At 45.1% G+C, this 20,296-nt stretch overlaps 1 protein-coding gene across 1 annotated transcript in view; it reads left to right on the top strand.

Moving 5' to 3' along the window:
* Positions 1 to 19,491, top strand: part of COTL1 (coactosin like F-actin binding protein 1) — a 28,263-nt gene extending 8,772 nt beyond the window's left edge. The window contains exons 3-4 of the mRNA XM_014609295.3: positions 3,767 to 3,924; positions 18,056 to 19,491. Of these exons, the coding sequence (XP_014464781.1) occupies positions 3,767 to 3,924; positions 18,056 to 18,166 (269 nt within the window). The 3' untranslated portion in view covers positions 18,167 to 19,491. The remainder of the gene's footprint in view (positions 1 to 3,766; positions 3,925 to 18,055) is intronic.
* Positions 19,492 to 20,296: the final 805 nt, after the last annotated feature.

The following is a 20,296-nucleotide window of genomic DNA, read 5'->3' as shown; positions in this document are numbered from 1 at the left end:
ATTCAGGAGACATGAATGAATCCAGATTGAAAGCAATAAGAGTCAGGAAATGATTGATGCAATGTACCACTTCCTATCCATAATTCACTCTGTTGGGCTGAGGCACTCATAACACGATATATCAGGGACAGAGACATCTGTCACAAGACTCCTTCTGTACCTGGGGACGGTTAGGAGCGGTAAAGGGAGGCGTGATAGCCTTATCTCAGAATGGCTTTGGCCTGCCATTTGTTAGAGCCACCGGCTTAAGAACCATCAGCCTTTCTCCAACACATTTATTTTTTGCAAATAATCATTTTATTTTATATTTTTTACTCATGTTAGAGCATTGCCTTTCTGCATGGTGCGGAAATGTTAGCGCCATTACATACCTAGATAAAAAGGGGGAATATCATCAAGGAAATCGAATGGAAACTACTGCCTATCAGTGAGGAACAGAGTTTAGAGAAAGAAATTAAGTGATGTTAATTAAAGTGCTCATGGTATAATTATTTACAAGGCATCTGTTCCACTCCTGGTACCATACAGTTGCACTTCAAATAGAGACGGCAGCACTAGTAGCAAATGGGTTTCTGTGGTTACACCTTACCAACTCTGTGAATGAATTCTTCCCAAAGACAGTCACTGTCTGTGCTACATCCAGCTCTGTTAACAATGCTCTTTTGTTTCCTTCGGGCTGTAGTGGAGGCTTAGTGACTAGAAGATGACTGTATGGAATTAGGCAGGATTTCCTCTTCCAGAGGAAACCTGCTGTTCCTCTAACATTTGTTAAAAAGAGCAAAAACAAACAACAACAACAAATGATCAACAGGAAGAAGTGGACATCTATGTCTTAGAGCTAATTTAAGCTTTTTTTTTTTCTTTTTTCCCCTGGAGCGGAGGTGAGATAATGAAAATGCCTCGGGTTTTTAGTTGGGGAGGGGAGCTGGAACAGATGCTGCTGACGATGACTTCTCGCACAATGAAAAGATTTGGCAGGGTAGGACTGATTAGCTTGGAAAGAGGAAGTCTATGAATATGGAAGCACTTATTCCCGGATTCTGTTATCACTGCAGACATGCTTCAGAGTCATTGTGAAACTCAGCTGGTTCCGCTCAGGGATTGTCACTAGATGGCTGGAAAGCTACCTAACTCTGTCTGAACTCTGCTGGAAAGCCCCACGGCTCTTATTGTTGCCCTCCTAGCAGTTATCCTCCATCCCTTTCTTCTCCTACGTCTCCTTTCTTGCATTTGTTAAACATATTAGACTATAATATAGTGATGTCACAGGCAGCTCAGCAAGACAGCGAGTGATGTCATGGATCACAAACTCGCCTCGAATTGCATTCACTAATTCTTGCCCTCTGTCTAAGCTAGCAGGCATGCATATGTAGGCAGGCAAAAAGTTGCACGCCTCTTCTCCTGCGCTTCCATTGACAAATATGTTTTCAACTGTAGCCGCAACTCTGTGGGTTACAGGTCAAAATAAAGTCCCTCCACAAGGCTAAGCTCTCTGGCTGCTGTCACAAAGTGTTATCTTACAACTATCATGTATTATGCATGTATCATCATAATAATATCATCTATATGGGCATGCTTCCAAGTAACCATCGAGGCAGTGAGGTTCTACAACTGCCTTCTACTAGGAGCAAAAAAAGCTAATTATTTTTAATATGGTCTTGATAAATTGATGAAAGAGATTATGCTTGCCTGTGATAATAGATACTGGTCTCAGTGGCCCAGGGGTTTTCTTCTTGTCCCATGTTCCCTGTATCTCTATAGGAACCACAGCGCAGGTCCCAGCACAACACGACTCTGTGTCATCTGCGATAGCAATTCACCATCAGTTCTGACAGAGCAAGGTGTTTCTTTAGTCCTCCAGCCCATATAAATAGTAACATCAGAGGATTTGCACCGTCTCTTCACCAAGGAGGTTTACTATCTATATCCCTCCTCTTGCTCCTGATTCATTTATGGCTTTAATTAGTTGTTGACAAAGAGATGCTTTGCTGCTGAGAATTAAAATTTCTCGCCACAGGTCTGGCCAGTAATAAGCCTCTTCTAGAGACAGAAAATGCTTGTTCGTGCACAGTTTGATGTGCATGGCTCTCCCTGGTCAGGGTTGTCTTTCAAGAGAACCGGCTGAACAGAGAAAGAAATGATAACTTTTTTCAGAATTGGAAATACACAAGAAGTTTTCAGGGTTTGGGGTTGGGTTTTTTTTTTTCTTCCAATTTTTCAACAAAACAAAAAAACACTGATTTTTCAGTTTTCCTTTTTCAATGGCAGAAAGCAGGCGTTGGCAGCCTATAGCTTGTAGCGTGCATCCGGCTCGCAGAGCCAGTGGATCCAACCCACAGAGCCAGGGGATTTGGTGGTATGCTGGTGAAGGAAGCTTTCCCTGTGCTGTGGCCAGGCCACTAGGAGAAGTGGCAATGGCAGTGGCAGCACCAGGAGGGTCTTGGTGCCAGCCTGTCTAGGACCCGAGCTGGGCCGTTCCAGCCCCCTGCCAGAAAACGTTGCCAACCGCTGGCAAAAAAGACAAAATTTGGAGGCAAAAAAGAGAGAGAGGAAAGGTTTGAAAAAAATATCAAACAGACAAATGTTTTCCTTTTTTTGGAGAAGACGTTTCCATTTCCCAACTGGCTAGTTCATGCTGCTTTTCAGCATCATCTTGCTTCATTAAAAGTTCTTGCGAGTGATGTATAGAAACCAGGGAAGCAGCAGCAACGAGAATGCTGGCAAACCTGTCCATCTCCATCGTAGGGTCAGAGCTGCTGTAGGTTCCCACCTCCCACATGCTCTAAGGAAAAGAGTGGAGAGGGTGGTACTATGTATCTGCAACTGCAAATGCGCTCAGCAATGAGCTGGTAAGTCATCCTGCAGAAAAGAAACCCCAAATCTGACAGACTCCAGGGGTGTGTGTGAACAGAAGTGACACTTTTCACCTGATCCAGCCACAGAAAGCAATTTATAGCCCTGACCCAGTAAGTGCACGGCTGCAGACAGCTTCAAAAGCGGCCGATCGGATGAAAATCTGACCGAGGGGTCAGATGACGACAGTTCGAAACAGACTGTCTTCTGTAACTTCTGTCTGCGCTGCAGAGAGGAGAGAGCTGTGCTTTAGTTCGGCATAGCAGAGCAAAAGCTGCTTTCTGAAGTGAGGCTTACGGTAGTCTTCAGAGTTAAGGGGCTGAGGGTCCTCTTTCATCTGTGGGTGGTAAGGAGTGAAAGGTGGATATGGGAGGTGCTTTGCTGCAGTCTTCCCTTTTATACAGACTTTGTGTATTGAGTAGCTTGCACCCTTCCTAACTCAGCCAGCAGCTTGCTGTCAAGCATGCTGCCTTTTGTGTGTCGATTCCTGCCTTCCCAAAGCCGCTTATTGAGATAGAGGTTACAGTGATAGATGTCTTCCCTTTCCTGACCTCCTTGCCACAGGCTAAGTACATCATCTGGGTAAGCTCTGTGGACTTCAATGACCTGCCCATTGCAAGTGTTTTAATTACAATGTGGCAGCATGCTCGGGTAACCTGGTGGACTTGGGCCAGCCAGATAACGCTTGTTCATTGCAAGAAGCAGATCTAACACTAAAGGGGCATTTCCTACAGAGAAGGGCACATATCTCCCATGTTACAACAGCGTCTATTATCCTATTACTCCAGAGCGTTGCTATCAAATAACTGGAATTCAGATTAGGAGCCCTTGTTCTTGGCTGTGCTCAGATATGGTTGGCAAAGTTTCTTTGCTTGTCTCCGTGTTAATGATATCTCCTCTTTGTTTTTTGAAGATGACATCAGGTTGTTCGGGTTCATCCGATTTACCACTGGGGATGCCATGAGCAAGCGAGTCAAGTTTGCCCTGATCACTTGGATTGGAGAGAGCGTTAGCGGCCTGCAGAGAGCCAAAACTGGGACTGACAAGACCCTGGTCAAAGAAGTAGTACAGGTAACTTCATATCTTTCTAACCCTAACTAGCGGTATGACTGTTTCTAGCTTTTGAGAATGAAATGGGATGCTCTGTTGACTCAGGAAACTACTTTCTTCTGAAAAGCATTAATTTCACTCTCTCTTCCTGTGGACAAAAGACTTAAAATTTGTTCTTTGCATGCTCACTTTAAAACAAGCGCCTTTGGACTTAGAGCCTTCACAGCTCTGAGCAGAGCGACAAAAGTATACACGCCTTGCCTGCATAAAGTTATGTCTTAGCCGTTCTCTGCCCTATACAAAAGCAACTTAAGAGTGAAAGATAAGAGCAATAACATGGCAGTGAAACTGGATAATCAAGAAAGCAATGCTTCCTCAGCCTGACAAAGGATTTTTAAACTGAAAAGCTTGCTAAGAAATTTTTTTTCCAGCTATTTAAGTTGGTCTAATAAAAATTATCAGATTCACCCAAAGAACCGTCTGCCTACACTCTTACTTGACTTTTCTCTTGATCTCTGCTGTTTGGCTGATTTTTGAAAAGCCACAAAGTTTCTGGCTATGTCACTGTATGGAGGCTGTAGAAGAAAGAGCTGAGGTTGCAATCAGTATTAATTAACTAGCATCTTTTAATAGTTAACTCAATTTGAATGGCCTCCTGTTTGGCCTTGGGTGTAACAGGAAAGCCGAGGTGTATGCTTAGTACACACCTCAGAGCTATCTCGGTGGAGTTTGTTCACTCGAGTTTATAGTGTCATTTAACTATTTAGAGGTATATCATGACATTGTAGGTATGTCTATACCATGTTCCCAGTGCTCCTGCTCACGTGTTAAACCTAGAGGGCACGTCTACACATGCATATTTACTGTGTAGTAATTTAAGTTACTGCAGTAACCGAAAATTACTGTGCCGTACAGGCACATGTCTACACATGCACGTCCGTACTGTGCAGTAACTATGGTGACTTACTACAACTTGGACAGAAATTTAATACATGCATCATGCAAGTATCAAGTTTACGTCCGATGAGTTACTGCTCAGTAATGCATGTGTAGATGCCTTACTGTGCAGTAACAGTGTGTGTGTGGACTGACTTGGGACTAACTTTAGTCTCAAGTCAGTCCACACACACAGCGTTACTTAGCTTTAATGGCTGCAAGTGTAGACACTGGCCTAAAAACCTCTTTCTGGGCACATCTACATGTGCATTTACTGTGCAGTAAATTACTGCATAATAAATGCACATGTAGATGTACCTAGAAAGAGGCAGTAAGCCACCCTCAGGGCAATGGATGCCATCATTGGTAAGATCTATGTCTCCTGCATGCTTGAGAGGGACAGTGGGGAATAATCCTCACCACTGCATTCAGGTTCAGCTTTATGGGAGTGGGAGAGCCAAGGACCCAATGTAGACAGACCCTCTGATGTTCCAGTTCAGCATATGTTGGTAGACTTATAAGTAGGGGAAGGGAACATCTGCTGTTGTAAAAGATGGTTGGGGAAGGCTGTGAATGAAACCCTCCTTTCTGCCTTGTTGTGCGGCAAGGGTATTGTAGCCAAGAGCAGCATGACAACAACCGGACAGATGTTATGGCTCAATCATGCTTTCTCCCAAGAACTGTTTAGAGTGGGACTACTAGATAACTAATTTACATTGAGTGCATTTGTCTGGTGCCAGAGAATACCCTTTGTTGTTCTGCAATTATGTTCTGTAATAATTCTGCCCCTGTCAATGCTAAGAAACCTCTTTCTTGAGAGCGCTTCCTGGAGGCTGAAAATGAAGGTCTTTTCAATTCACCCTGTAATTCATATGGCCCTAGAAGTAATCTGAATTTACAGTCCTTAAAAAATGTGACCAGGCCTGCATCAATTCAAACCTCCTTCTTAGGAAATAGTCATTTCTGCTGCCCTTTTCACTATGGTAATCACATTGAAGGATCCTTTCTGAACTTTCATCATTATAAATGGCAGCTCTCCAAGCCAAGCTCTGCTGCTATAAAGTAGTCGAAATTATGTTGTTGTAACACAAGCTGAAATTGATAGTGTGCTGACGAATCAATCAGTTAAAATCACTGGAAATTAGGTGCCTGAACACCTTTTTAGGATCTGGGCCTCCCTTCTGCTGCAACTCATTTGAGATTTAGATGGTTGCTTATTTAGTTGAGTTAATAGCCTATTTGACTTAATAGACTATTGGATTGCTCACCATGCTTGGCATAAAGCCTTGATCTTTCAGCTAATCAATATATACCAGGGTAGGTGGTTTGGACTTGAAATATAACCGCTCTGGCATACTAGCTCAAGATTACATATATTCAGCAACCCCATTAACGCAGACCACCCCAACGCATCCCCAGATGTCATGACAATTCTGATCCAACTCCCTTAGAAAATTATCTTAAACTATTTTGAGCATGTTTTGCCGAGCCATTTAAGATCATTTAAACTGATTTGCTTTGCCTGCAGCATGCTTGAGTGCTGCAGAATGCATCCCATGGCAGTTGTGACATTAGTGGGAATCCATGTAAGAGCACATGTCTGTACCGGAGATCCGGTTGCTGATAATGCGGGATTGGGACCCATAGTGTATCAGTGCTCTTTCCTTGCTAGAGAGACAACTCGCTAAACATATTCATTATTCCTAATTTTCAGTCATTGCAGAATAAGCAAAGTTCTAGGACTAACTTAACTGATGTGAACACAAACCCTGCCCAGGGATGTCCATTATTGACTCTAAACTAATACAACATAAGTAGAGGATGAGTATCAATGCTCCTAGATGCCATGCTGACTCATGCAGTATAAGAGTCCTGAGAAACAACTGACCTCCACTCACTGGAGCTTGAAGGGAGCAAAAACAGTCATCCCTTCATTATTAGAAAGTATGAGTTTAACCCAATTTTGGTTAACTGAGTAGGACAGCTGTTAGTCTAATGAGAAAAAATAAAAATATTAAAAACCCTGGTGAACTTCTCACTATGTGAGGGGATGGGGGCGGGTTTCTGTTGCTGTCTGGTCTACGGTAAATGCAGTTATACATTCTTCCCCATTTCACATGTGCAACACGGTTTGACTTCAGAAGCAACAGTGTAGGATGAGCAGGTTTTGTGGGGCAGGTAACTGTTTTGGGTTTTACGGGGAGTAGGAAGGCCTTGGCTTTCCAACAGCAGCTCTTTGTTCAGAGGACACCTTGGTAAAACTCAAAAGCCACTTGCTATGATATAATGTTAGAGAAAGCTGAGCTGCCACTCTCTATGGGAGACCAGAGCTCCTGTGTGAAGGGGGTCTGTTTTGCAATCTCCTGTACTTTGTAGATGCAATCACAGGCTACAGGCTGAGCACTGTTCCAAGCTGAATGAATGCCAGTCCACATTGTTCTTCCACCGAGTTACTAAATGCAAGAGAAATCCAGACCAAATGCTGCCAAGCTAATGAAATCCACCACATTGCATCTTAGAATAAAGAACAGTCGCACATGGCAATTATTAACGGTCTCTTAGAAGCACCTGCCATAAGGGAACACTGGGGATATTAAACATTCGGGAATGGATTAGGGGCTGTTGAACAAAAGAATAAAAATGCCACAAAGAAAGGAGAGAGGACAGTCCTTTGTTTTATGGTTAAAGAAATGGGTTTCTGCTGTGGAAGGGGTAGCAGGTGCACAGCATCTTCCAGGGGCCAAATTTTAAGAGCTGTGAAATTACTGGGCTACATCCTCTGCTGTTACCAGTCAGCATCGCTCCATGAGTGGGTTTGTGCCAGCTAAAGATGTAACTCAGTCAGTTATTTGGGGGGCTCTTTGCCATTGTTTCCAAAAGAGTCCCGTACTTTTAAGCTGTGGGGAAACGTCTAGATATTTTGCATTCATTTATTCAGGCTGTAAGGAAACCTTAAGGTAGATCCCTTAAAGAACTCGTTCATTTTCCACCTCCACCCCAGCTCATATAATGTAGGATCAAACTGTTTTGCAATGTCAGCTGGAGATGTGTTGGTGGCAGTGGTAGTGTCAAGCAGGCATCACCCTAAGTTGAACTAGATGATAAGAGACTAAGGACTGGAGGTTTCCCTGTGTACATCCAGTTCCCTACTGGAGTTTCAGCTAGTTTGATGGAGCCACATCTGCATGTCTCATCTCAGGTTCCACATCTCATGGCACGGGTTTGTAACAATACCACTGCCTGGGTCATTCATGGGGATTTAATCCAGAATCTCTAAAACCAAAAAGCAAAGTCTCTACTCCTTGAGCTAAAGGACTAAGTCTATTCCCGTAGGGCAATAGCTGATTCATTAACCTAAGGAGTTGTCCAGTCACTAGTGTGGAACAAAAGCCCACCTGTACTAGCATCGATCATACGGGCTGAAAGGGCTCCCCTTATATTGCAGAGATCCACAGCCATTCCAGTTCCCCCGGGGCCACCAAAAGGGATGCAAAGATTGCACACAGGCCCGTGGTGGAGGTCCCACAAGTGTCACACTGACAAAGCTGACCCTGACTGGAAGGGGCTGGGGTTGCAGACCTGGAAGCCTGTTTAAACAGGCCAAGGCCAGGCACGGTGTCCCTAAGTGTGCACTGTTCTCTGGTTGAGGGACTCGTGACACCAATGCAAACTGTGTGTCAAATGCTGCCTTAAATGATTGTTCAGCCATAGATAGTCAGGCTGAGCCTTTCTCTGTTTGGGCGCGGCCGGGGTTTCCATGAACGTGGCACTTGCCAATCTACCCCATTTTGTCTGCAAGCATGATGTATCAAGAGCAGGTATGTGGTGGTAGCAGCATCTGTGTGGTGCTCCCACCACTTTCCAGAGTGATTCTGTTCAGAAAAACAGGACTGGATGCCGGTCCTCTTTGCTACAAGGAAACTCCCTGTCCTTTTTCTTCCCTCGTTGCATAGTTATCTTCACTAAGGATCTGACGCTTGGTTAGGCTGGGAATGCCTCTGTTCCTTAAAGCACTAAGCTCTTCTGTGTGAGTGAATAAAAAAGGAAGTGTCTGGTCCCTGGCTGGATTGTCGGGCATCGGGAGTGAGCCCTCGCATCTGCTAGTTCATCATTAGCATTTTGTGAATCTCAACTGTTCCCTCTTTCCTCCCCAATTCCTGTGAAGTCACCTGCTGTGTTACTGGTCTAAAGCAGGGGGGGCTCAACCCCTGGCCTATGGGCCAAATCTGGCCTGCAAAGCCATGGCATGAGCCCACGAGGATCCCCATGGGTCAGAAAAATTGGCAGTGGGGAAGCGATGGAAGCTGTGCATGGCTGGATCCAGCCCCGCCATGCAGTGGGATAAGGGCTGGGCTGCTCCCAGTTGTGTCCCCCCTCCACCTCCACCACACCCAGATTGGGGCCAGGAGACCCCAACCCATGTGTCCCAATCAGGGCCACTCCACCTTGCCGCTGACCCCCTCCCCACACTGCACATCCAGATCAGGTCCAGGCTGCTCCCCTCTGCCCCACATTTCCCCACTCCCTGCTTCCCTGGGTGAATAGCTCAAGGTCAGATTGTGCACCCCTCTGCAGCTGGATCTAGTCCACCAGCCGGATCTGGCCCATGGAAAGACCTGAGATCACCCATTTGGTCCACAGGGCGAAAAGGTTAGGCACTACTGAATACACTGCAGCCACGTCAGGCACCATGGCTTTAAAGCAAACTCACAGAAAACCAGCTCGATTCCTGGAGCCGAATATCCTTGGATTACCAAACTCTCTCTCACATGCACTCACTGTATACTTTTCTTCTGACATCACTCTTCTGGCACAGAGGAATCTTCCTGCTTTCAGTGATGACAGGCAGACTAACTTGTTTAGCTCCTGCTTTGCATTTAAGAGCCAGGCCTTTGCTCTCCGCTGTTACCTAAACAGGCCTGGGCTTGAGGTTAAGCTGCTCTGCCGTGGTCTGTATGTCCTGATGCAGTGGCACCAGTGGGTCACTCCAATGCAGGGTGCTGTGGTCTGATAGCTGCTGGAGGATCACATAGTAGGACCAGGATCAGGTGTGTTTAATGGATACCTTTTCTTACGCATTTCTTGTATTGTGTGAGCTGTAGCACAGGCTTTGGACCCAAGTGTGCAGTGCTCTCCTGGGTGTGACTAATGCACATGCTTCCCTTTTTCTTCTGGAGAACGGAAACATCTCAAATACTTGACAAAGATCTGAAGCCTCTCTCTAAATTGCAAAAAGCTGCCTTTAGATCATACTGGGTCTGCCGCACATGAGCCGGATGAAGGGGGAAGTGAGGGTAAATTTCTGATGTGGTGAGTGATGAAAGCACCCAGAGAGTCGCTGAAGGCTTGGCAGAGCAACTCATTTCTCATTACCACCTGGACCCCATATTTCAATGCCATTAAAAACATTGAGGCAATTTAGCAAATTGATATATGGAGAGGCAGCACATTGCTGTGTGAACTGGCAGGATGCAACCAGGGAGCCACTTCCTTTCAGGCAGGGTGAAAAGTCTTAACCTTGAGCTGAACTCCCCAGGCATGTTTTCTTTGATGCTTCTGAGAGTAGCAGGCTGGTAACCAGGTTCTTTCGGTAAATGTGATATTTTTATTAGATCAATTAAGAAGTTGGAAAAAAAATGTCTTTGCAAGCTTTCGGGCACAAACACCCTTCATCAGGCATAGGGACTCACTCTGTTAACCCAAACTGTGCCTCTGTCTTCACACCACCACTCTTTCCCCTTTTCTCTCTGCTTACGATTTAATCTAATAGCTATTAAAACTGGACGTGAAACGACTAGAACTCATAGTCTTGGTCTCATAAGGATGATAGTTTAATATCTTACCCCCTCCATTTATAATAAACAGCATCCAGTTCTTGTGACACACACAGGCACACAACTGTTTGAATTTTCCTACCTGTGTTGTATACCCGTAGAAAAAATGTACAGGTTGGCTCCAATACATCTCTTACCTGGAAGGGCCAACATTTCTTAGAGATTAGGATTGCAGTCATTAAAACTGTGACTCTGGAAAGGCTTTCACAGCGGCTCTGAGGTTGGGATGAGGGTCTGATGCAATAATTCACCTCTATTGCTATTTATATTGCTTTAATATGTAGACATTCCCATCAAGACAGAGGCCTCGTTGTGCTAGATTCTATGCAGACATAGTGACGGCATGTCCTGGATTATAATCTAAATAAAATAGTTGAACAGGGGGTGGGGGAAGGACAGAATTATCTGCCCATCACACAGTTGGGGGATTGGGACATGGAAAAATTAAATGACTTGGCCAACATCATGTAGGTGCATGATGTATCTCCTCTAGATTGAGTTTATAATGGCAGAAGCCTCCTGGGAAGATGAAGGGTAGAATTTCATGCTTTGCCTCCACAGAGGAAGTTCAGCTTCAGGGCTGACCACCGCAAGCATCTGCCTTCAGGAAGCTGCTCTAAATCAGGACCCACCATCGCCGAGAATCCGCATAGGTGTATGATAGTGCCATACCTTTCCAGCCAACATTTGGGGACTTATATGTGGATTTGTGCAGGGCACAAATAACACTTATACCAAGCAAGTTCTCTCTCGGCAAAGAAACTTTTATGGCCCTGTGGGAGCGTCTACATGTGCACTTTTACTGCGCAATAACTAAAATTACTTCTCAGTACAGGTGCATGTCTACACGTGCACTCCTGCAGTGCACAGTAAATATGGACATTTACACTGACTTGAGCATAAATTTGATACCTGCATCATGCAGGTATCAAATTTACGCCCAATTAGTTACTGCATGGTAATGCACGTGTAGACGCCTTACTGTGCAGTAACACTGTGTATGTGGACTGACGGGACTAACTAGAGTGCCAAGGCAGTCCACACACAGCGTTAATGCACTTTAATGCCTGCACATGTAGACGCTGGCCGATTCCTGCTTACTACCCAGTAATTTACTGTGCAGTAAATTTAAGCAGGTATAAATGCACATGCAGACATGAGCTGTATATTGGACTTTTAGAAACTGAATGAGGACAAATCCCTCCCAATGCTGCTTAGCAAAGAAAAGCCTGACAGCACTTGCTTCATGAATTCCTGGTCTATAAGTGGGGGGAAATGGACCCAAGGCTTCTTTTGGGCTCATACAGTGGGCTCTTCCCCCCAGTGCAGAGTCCCATAGGGATAAGAAAGCCTTCCTGCAAATTGTAAGATTGAGGCCTTGGTTATGCTTTCTTCTTTGCAAAGCACACCAAAAGCCAGGCAAGGAATGGATCCCCAGATGGCCACGCATTGTATAAACTTTTATTTTCTATGTTGAGTAAGAAGGTTTGAGAGGCAAAGCAAAGGCGCTCTGGTTATTGCTCTGCCCTGAGATGTGGACAGAGATAAATGGCATCATTGTTTTTGTTCTCCGCGGGCTCACTGGTGGCCCTGGGGTGAATACAAAGGCTGGAATTCACTCCAAGGGCTCTGCTGATGTTGTCAAAGGCTAAGGGTTGGAAGAGGCAAATCAAGAGCGTCCTGAATAACCCCAGGGGCCAGGGTCAGAATTGTGCCCTAGGCCTGAGTCTGTTCTCTCTCGTCTGCAGCTCCTTTCAAAGGAGTTAGGAAACTGTGTGTGTGTGTCTGCATGTATGTCCGAAAGAGAGGGGGCTTCCCCTCTGGTCTCTCCCAACTCCCCTAATAAGAGGCTGTGCAGACTGGAAGGGGAGATTTGATGCCAGAGCAGGAATCTGCCTAATATTTGAGTTCCAATTTGATTGTAAAGCCGTATATCACCCCATATTTGCACCCCCACCCCCACCCCCATGCTTTTCTGTGCCTAGCAGCTCAGGTTGGGGGAAGAGTCACAATGCAGGCTGAGGTCTGAGCCTTCAAAAAGCCTCTTTGAAGTAGTGAGGTCAGTAAGGAGGTCACCAGTTGAGAGGACAACTGGGTCCCATCACGCAGGGTCCTCACGGAGAAAACCTACCGCTGCGGGGTTGAGTGTGTTGTGGGTGATCTCTGGGAGAAAGGGGACTGAACTGAACCTTTAATGAGGCTTGGCTTAGACAGAGACCAAAGCCTAAGTTAGTACTTTGCTGATCTGATTTGTTTATTCCTACAGTTCATACCACTTAACAGGACGGTGTTGGGAGTAAACAGATGCCAGGCACTGTGTTTGATTCTGTGCCAGTGAGCAAAGACAGCTGCTATTGGTGATTACTGAAGGTTGTTGCTTGAAACCCCCGTGGCAGAAATCCAGCCTCCTCTGCTAATTGCCGAGATGATCATTTTGTATTGTGTGCCCACTCAGGTGGCCAGAAACACACACTCGGTTCTTGTGGGAAGGTAGTTTCCAGACTCGCTGTGTATCCTGCACTTGCCACCTAAAGTGGTTAATGAGTGACTAACACTTTCTTAGCCAGCTGAACCATAGCCAAAATGGCTCTACATCACTCCAGACCTAACTGGCAGCTATAACTTAAAGCACCAGCCACAGTCAGAGCTAGGTTGGTTCTTGCCAGGTTATTTGCAACAGCAAACAAAAGCTGCATCCAGAAAGAACGTCACTGAAATAACAACAATCACAGCCAAGCTAAAGTCAATGGGAGCATCTCTAAAGCCACATATTCCGGCTGTCCTGTAGGCCAGAAGAAACATGACTTCCAGAGGAGATGGCCCCCAACTCTAAAAACCCTTCTGTTGGTCACAGCATGTCTAATCCCAAGAGCCAAGACCACGAACATCTTGCCTGGTCCAGGCCTTGACGGGATATAGAGCAGGAGAGGGTTTCAGATACCTGTCTAAGGTACTTATATGACCTAGATTGTTGCAGGCTTTGCACCCTTTAATGAACTGATCCTTTCAAACTCAGTAGGGTAGCTCATACAGGCAGTCCTCAGACTTATGATACAACTGGTTCCTAAAAACTGTGTCTTAAGTCGAAACGTCGTAACTCAGAACCAGTTTTCCCATAAGAACAATGTTATAAATGGGGGGTTGGTTCCAAGACCCTATTTTCACCAAAAATAACCCAGAATTTTGTACTCAATCCATTACAGATGAGTAACATAGCTACATGAAGGTATTTATATTATAAATAGCAATCGTATTGATTTGGAAGGACTTATTTGAGGTGACTTTGCTGGACTTTTTAAAGGGCTCCTGGTTGGATTTTTTGAAGAGTTCTTGGCTGGAGGCTTCTCAGGAGTCTTGGCTGCAGGTTTTTCTGGAGTCTTGTCTGCTTTCTTAAAGAAAGTGTCCAAGGAAATTTGGACAGATGTTCTCCAGGGAGTTGGGCGATGCAGCGAACCTGTTTGCTGGCGTGGCGTAGCAGCAGATCAAGCATTGTAAAGTCAAAACTGATGTCAGAAAGTCATACAGGGTGTCAGTTTATAAATGTCGTAAGTGCCGCTCGTTCTAACTCGAAATGTCTTAAGTCGAGGACTGTCTGTATTCCTATTTTTTTCTGGGGAAGCTGTGGCACAGAGAGGCAGTGACTTGTGAAAGGTCACCAAATACTGAGCCCAGCTCTCTCATGCCCCACACCACTGTGCCCCCCTTGCTGTCTTCTCCCCTAGGGTCTTGGCCATTCAGGACCTCAAAGGTACTCCCCATTTGCAGGTGCACTTCAGGAAAGCCAGTGCAAAGTGCAGTATGCATCTCTGACTGTACCTGAAGACAGAAGGGAAGAAAGAAAGGTTGTATTTATAGCTGTGAACTAGAGTGCATCTTAAGAGTAAAAACCCAACATAAGAAGTGGTCCCACCAGCTAATAAAATATTAGAGAACCACAAAATATAGTTGGAGATATAAAACCTGGATAATTTCTGTGATATACCAGTGTCTCATGGGAAATTCTTCAAACCCTGCCCAAAACCATGTCTGAGTAGAACAAAGCATCTCTCTTGGCTGTGTAATGGTCCAAGAAGATAGCACCATGTGGTTTCAAAAGTGCATTCCTCAAACTGCCGCAGAATGGCTTTCATTTTTGTTTAGATCTGTCTGGTTATTAGAACCAAACCCTGAAGAGGAAATTGAATTCATCTCAATATAATCGTCTCCCCGTATGTCACTCTCCCTAATTATTTTTAAAACTGGGGCAAGAAAAATTGTCAGCCAAAGTTTGGCCCACCCTACAGTCTACCTAGGTTGCATTTTCCTTTAGCTTCAATCCAGTCTGGTTAATTTGAACCTTCTCTCTTTTTTCTGCCCCTTGCCCAGTCTCCCACATACCAGTAACATGAACAGTGTTAGACTGAGAGATGCGGCAACTGTCCTATTTTTCCTGGGCCACTGTCCTCTTTCACCTCTGACTTCGAGAGACCAGGGCTCCACTCTGCTAAGTTCTTTCCAGGAGTTGGCAGCTTACAAAGAGAAGATAACTTGTGGTTTTCTACGTCCCGAGCGTTCACCCTGTCCCAGCGGCAATGCATTTTCTAAGCAAAGCCTCCTCAAGTGTCTGACTGCATCCCCTGTACAATGCAGTTCTTTTGGGCCGGGTTTACTGACGATGTTACAACACAATTAGTAAAGACCTGGGCTTGAATTTCAGAACCCAGTTGCATTTCCAGACCTGGCAGTTAAGAACAATAATCGCACCATTTACAAACTGGGTGCCTTTTGTGTGGAAGACACTGTGATAAATGATATGTTTGGTCTCCTCCAATGTTCATTAAAGACAACAGAAAGGCTGGCATTAAAGTAATGTAGCCCAGGCAGGTGTATGTGCTTTGAGATGGGGAGGGCTTATTTAACAAGTTAGCGTGAATAGACAAACTGAAATGGTTAAATGCAAAAATCATGTGCTGTAGGGCAGTGCAACACTGCTGGGAAGCCATTTGCTGCGAATTCACAAGAATCTGCAGACCTCCAAGCAGACCCATTGTGTTGGCTTGTGGTTTGAGGAAAGGCTCCCAAAACCTGCATGTCTTTGAAATCATCTTCCCCTGCTGCCACATTGCAGACAGCTGAGGATGACTGGATTCACTCCCTTGGGGTTTCTCCTCTCTCCTTTCCCACACAAAGAACCTGCTTCTTTCAGTTATCAACTCAAATCTGCCCAGAAGTGTCTGACCATACATATGACACTGTCCTGACCCCAGGACGTAGCAGATTGCTGGATAAGAAACAGCTTAAGGTGGGGCTCCGATGTTGCTAGGACTGACCACCGGTAAATGATGGCAGGCCAGACCAAAAGGTTAGCTCCAAAAGGTTTATTTGTGGGGGTTTTAAGTATGTTTCAGGTTTGGAGGATTCCCTACAATATGCAATAGGCTCAGGCATCCACTGTGTGGATGAGAATGGGGAAAGGGATCTGTCTTTTCTCTCCCTTCCCTTTCCCACTGCAGGAGAGAAGTGACAAGTCTTTTCCCAAACAAGTCCCTCTTCCACCCCTACCCTCCACCTCACTTTACCAGGATCACAAGTTGAGGCTTTTGAGAAACTGCCAAGCACAGAGCTCTCCATGTGGCTGAAAATCAGATGCCAGTATTAGCCCCCTTTTACCCCTACACAGACATATGCACACCCTTGGCAAGGCTGTAGCTCATAGACCCAAACAAGACAGCTGCTTCCCCATGAAAGCCCTTGCCTAACTCTGCTAGGCTTCCTTGGAGGGGAACTTTTGAGCATTCATTAACTGGGCATCCTGGCTCTGCTGACTTCTCAAAGTGGTCCGGGCATGCGGACCGGGCGTGCGGACTGGGCATTTTGTTAGCAGTGCCGCTGCTATTCACGGAGAACGCAAGGGGACATAACTTTTTCTGTTTAATTATTGTCGACTAAGTGTTTGCATCTGAAATGGGGAAAGGGCAAATGCTTTCGACAGCCTGAAGGGATCAGGATTAGGAAAGGAAGGGAAAGGATCAAGTAAAAGATGATTCTGGGCACATGCGGTATAAGCAGCTATTTCATCACTGCCATGAAAATGTTGAGTCAGTGCCGCAAGAAGCAACTTGTGAGCCTTTGACTATGACTTACATTCGTGTAGTCACAAGCTTTCCCAGGGTGCTCTGGAATCTGTCTTAATGATCTACTTTGCTAAACCTTTCTTCTCTTGCATGAGATCCATATCCTCCTTCCTGCAGATAGTCAGCAAAATGCATTTGGAAACAGTCTTTTTCTCTTGCATTGGCAAAACCCAGCCTGAGAGCAGAACGGAGTGACAGTAGCTGCTATCATTTATAGAGCCCCTCAAGGGGGTTGGCTACTTAAAAGTATATCAACGCGGCATGGTGCAGTGTCACGAAGAGATACTCAAGGCAACTCTGAACAAGGTAGCGCCGGTACTAGAAATATTATAGCTGCAATAGTGTAATGCTCAGCCTGGGCTAGATAGCTCTGCTAAGAAGCAGGGTGTATAAGCTTGGGGAAAGTGCTGCACGAACACGGCTGTACTCATCTGGAGTTACCTCCGATGTGTGTGTGTACCACTGCATCCTGCCATGCAGACATACCCTCACAACCCAATGTCCAACCTTCAAGCAATAGAATAAAAAATGGGGAGTTTAACTTTTTAGGCTGTGGATGTTTTTTATTCATTACCAGGCAAGCTGGAAATTAGTCTCCCATGTGGCCGGTGATGACATTTTTATTATCAAGATGGCCTCTGGCTGTTGGTCTCAGAAAATACCAATTAAAATCTTCACTTTCAAATTCATGTTCGGTTTCATTCATGGGGACAAGTGCTTTTTATTGCTTGAACTTTCAAACTGCTGGGCTGAGCGAAACGGACACAATCGCCGGTTGTCTTTGCTGGGGAGGTGCTGGGGGTAGAGGGATGGTGGTGGGTGCAGCAAAACGTGGCACGAGGGTGGCAACAAAACCAGCTGCAAAAGCAAGAGGTTGGTGCTTCCTAGAACCAGACATGTCCACTTCCAGACACTTTACTGCGTCTACCCATAATAACTGTGGCTGAAGAAATAGAAAAACTTCCATCAAAGCCCCCTATCTCATCACAGGTACCATCTCTATTACCATAGCACATAAAAACATGAGCCCACATCAGGGCTGCATAGTGCTAGGTGTCATCTGTATTGCAGCGGATGACAGTCCCTATTCAAGAAGCTTGAAGTCTAACTAGAGTAAGGGCAGGAGGAGGAGACACAGCTTGAGATGTCTTGGGCCAAAGAAAGTTCAGGTGGAAACAGCCTTCCTTCATTTACACAGTGGACCACATCCTGGTTCCCAGGGAGGTCACTTCTTTTTGGTTTACCCCTTTCTCTCTGTCTCTCTTCCAGAACTTTGCCAAAGAATTTGTGATCAGCGACCACAAAGAGCTGGATGAAGACTACATCAAGAACGAGCTGAAGAAAGCAGGGGGTGCTAATTATGACGCACAGACTGAGTAGGCACAGTAACCTCTTGGTACCATCTGCCTGGATCTGGAAGGGAGGGGAAAGGCACAGCCGACTAACAGAATCGAGCGATGAGGCGAACGAGAGAAAACACCGATTATTTGTGCGCACCTAAGAAGTCCCTTCCCTCCTCCCAAGATGGACTTTTATTTTCCATTCTGTCTAATGATACTTCCCTCTTCCATATGATCTGGTTCTTGATTTTTTTTTTTTAACCAGCGTTGCACACGTACCTCAGTCCACAAGCACGTGCCGATGCTTTCGATGGCATTTTGGTTTCACCTTGTTGTTCTGCCCCAGCACTAGTCAGATTCAACTTTGCTGTTCTTAGAGACCTGCCGTTGTGTCTTTTTTGGGTATGTATGTTTTGGTGGGATTCACACTGGTCTCAGTTCACCAACAGGAGTGTTGTGCACATGGAGTGTTATTTTCAGTTGTTCCTGATGGTATTCTTGGGAAATAATCATTTTTGTTCTCCAAGGCTCAGGACAACTTGAGTTGACTCCATTTAAATTTGGATTCAATCATCTGAGCTTAATTGTCCAGCAGAGATCGTGTTTATTAGCTGCTTAAAAACAAAGCTAATCTTGTTTTCAGCTCTTAATAAATGGAAAGATATCAATTTGCCTTAAAAATTGCTTGACAGTTTCTGAGCTGTGTGCTGCATCTCCATCCTTTCCTCTCCCTTAAAGATCAGATCCAACATGATTGGCATCTTTTTTGAGGTTATCATGGCAACAGTCAACTGGAGATCGAAATAAAATGTCTGGACGTTTGTTCACTATTTTGTGTACATTGGTGCCTGGGTTTGTATCCTGAATTTCTTAATGTAAAAAAAGGCATTGTTGGCGGGGGCCAAGGAGAATGAATTCAAACACATAGATTTCTTTTTCAATGCCTGCAAAAAAATAACAGCCGCTGAATCCAAGAATCCAAGCAGCCTTTTTGTGTGTGTGTATCTGTGCCCTCGCATAGGCCAGTTTATTACCACTTCTCTCGTGATTCACAGGCCTTAAGGCAATCACTGACGCTGTAGCTCATAACCCAAGAAAAGGAGCAAAGTGGACCTGTCCATTTGGAATAAAACGCTCAACCGCAGTAGGTCAACACTTGTCATTTAACGGTGAAAAAAAATAACACGGGCACAATTTGTTAGTTCCCCAATTTTTTTTTGGTATGGCTTTTTTGTTCCATCTATGATGATTAAACCCTGAATTACATTTAGGGGAAACCTGTGTTGTACTGGGGTTTGGGAGTCAGCGCTATAAAAAAAAAAAGCAAAACCAACCATTACAGAAATAAATGTTTTTCAAGAACAATTTTTCCAGTGATGGTGCCATTCTTTAACTGGTGTGCAAGGGGAATGCATAATATTCGGGTTTGGTGGCTCTCAGTTCTGAGCATTTGTGGTAGATGTGGGGCATGAGGTGCTGCAGCTCTTGCAATCGAGCTGCTGATTAGCAAAGTGAAATGCTAATTGAAGTGATGATGTTAGTGTTCACAGCCCCTGCCTGTTCTTCCCCATCCTGCAAGGCGGAGGTCACCACAGCTAGCTGACACACTTTGTTAAAGGAGTTCTGTGTCTTAAATTTTCAGGGCCACCAAATACCGTCTGGGAATTGTAATGAGGTCAGAGGGAGTTTCACACACATGCACGTGCTTTAGGAGAAGGGAGGTCAGAAGTATATTTCTGAACAAGGAGTCCAAAAATGTACTAAGTTTAGCAGTTTTCCTTAATGGCTGGTGCTTTGCATTGTAGTTCTGGGTGAATCAAGCCAGACGCTTATGCTTCTGGTGAAGAAAGTGGCCATTTTCTGATAAGTTAAACGAATAATGAGGAAGGATTTAGGGAATGATGGTGTGTGGAGCTCTGGACTTCTGACTCATCGGTTCACATGGAGTCCAGGTCAAGCAACTTTTTCTAAGTTGTTGCTCTTGTGCAGCCTAAGTGAAGCGGCTGTGCAGGTGGCCCCAGCTGAGTTCCTAGGTTTGGTGGCTCTATCGCAAAAACCGTCACATCCAGCTTTGAAGCCTGGTTAGCCTTGATGCAGTGAACAAGGACAGTGCGCTCACACATGGAGGTGCTTGGTTTGCATCATTGTTAAGCCGCATCATGGAGACAGG

This window comes from Alligator mississippiensis, chromosome 10 (genome assembly GCF_030867095.1).
Source record: "Alligator mississippiensis isolate rAllMis1 chromosome 10, rAllMis1, whole genome shotgun sequence".
NCBI lineage: Eukaryota > Metazoa > Chordata > Crocodylia > Alligatoridae > Alligator > Alligator mississippiensis.
This window is presented reverse-complemented; position numbering and strand designations above follow the sequence as displayed.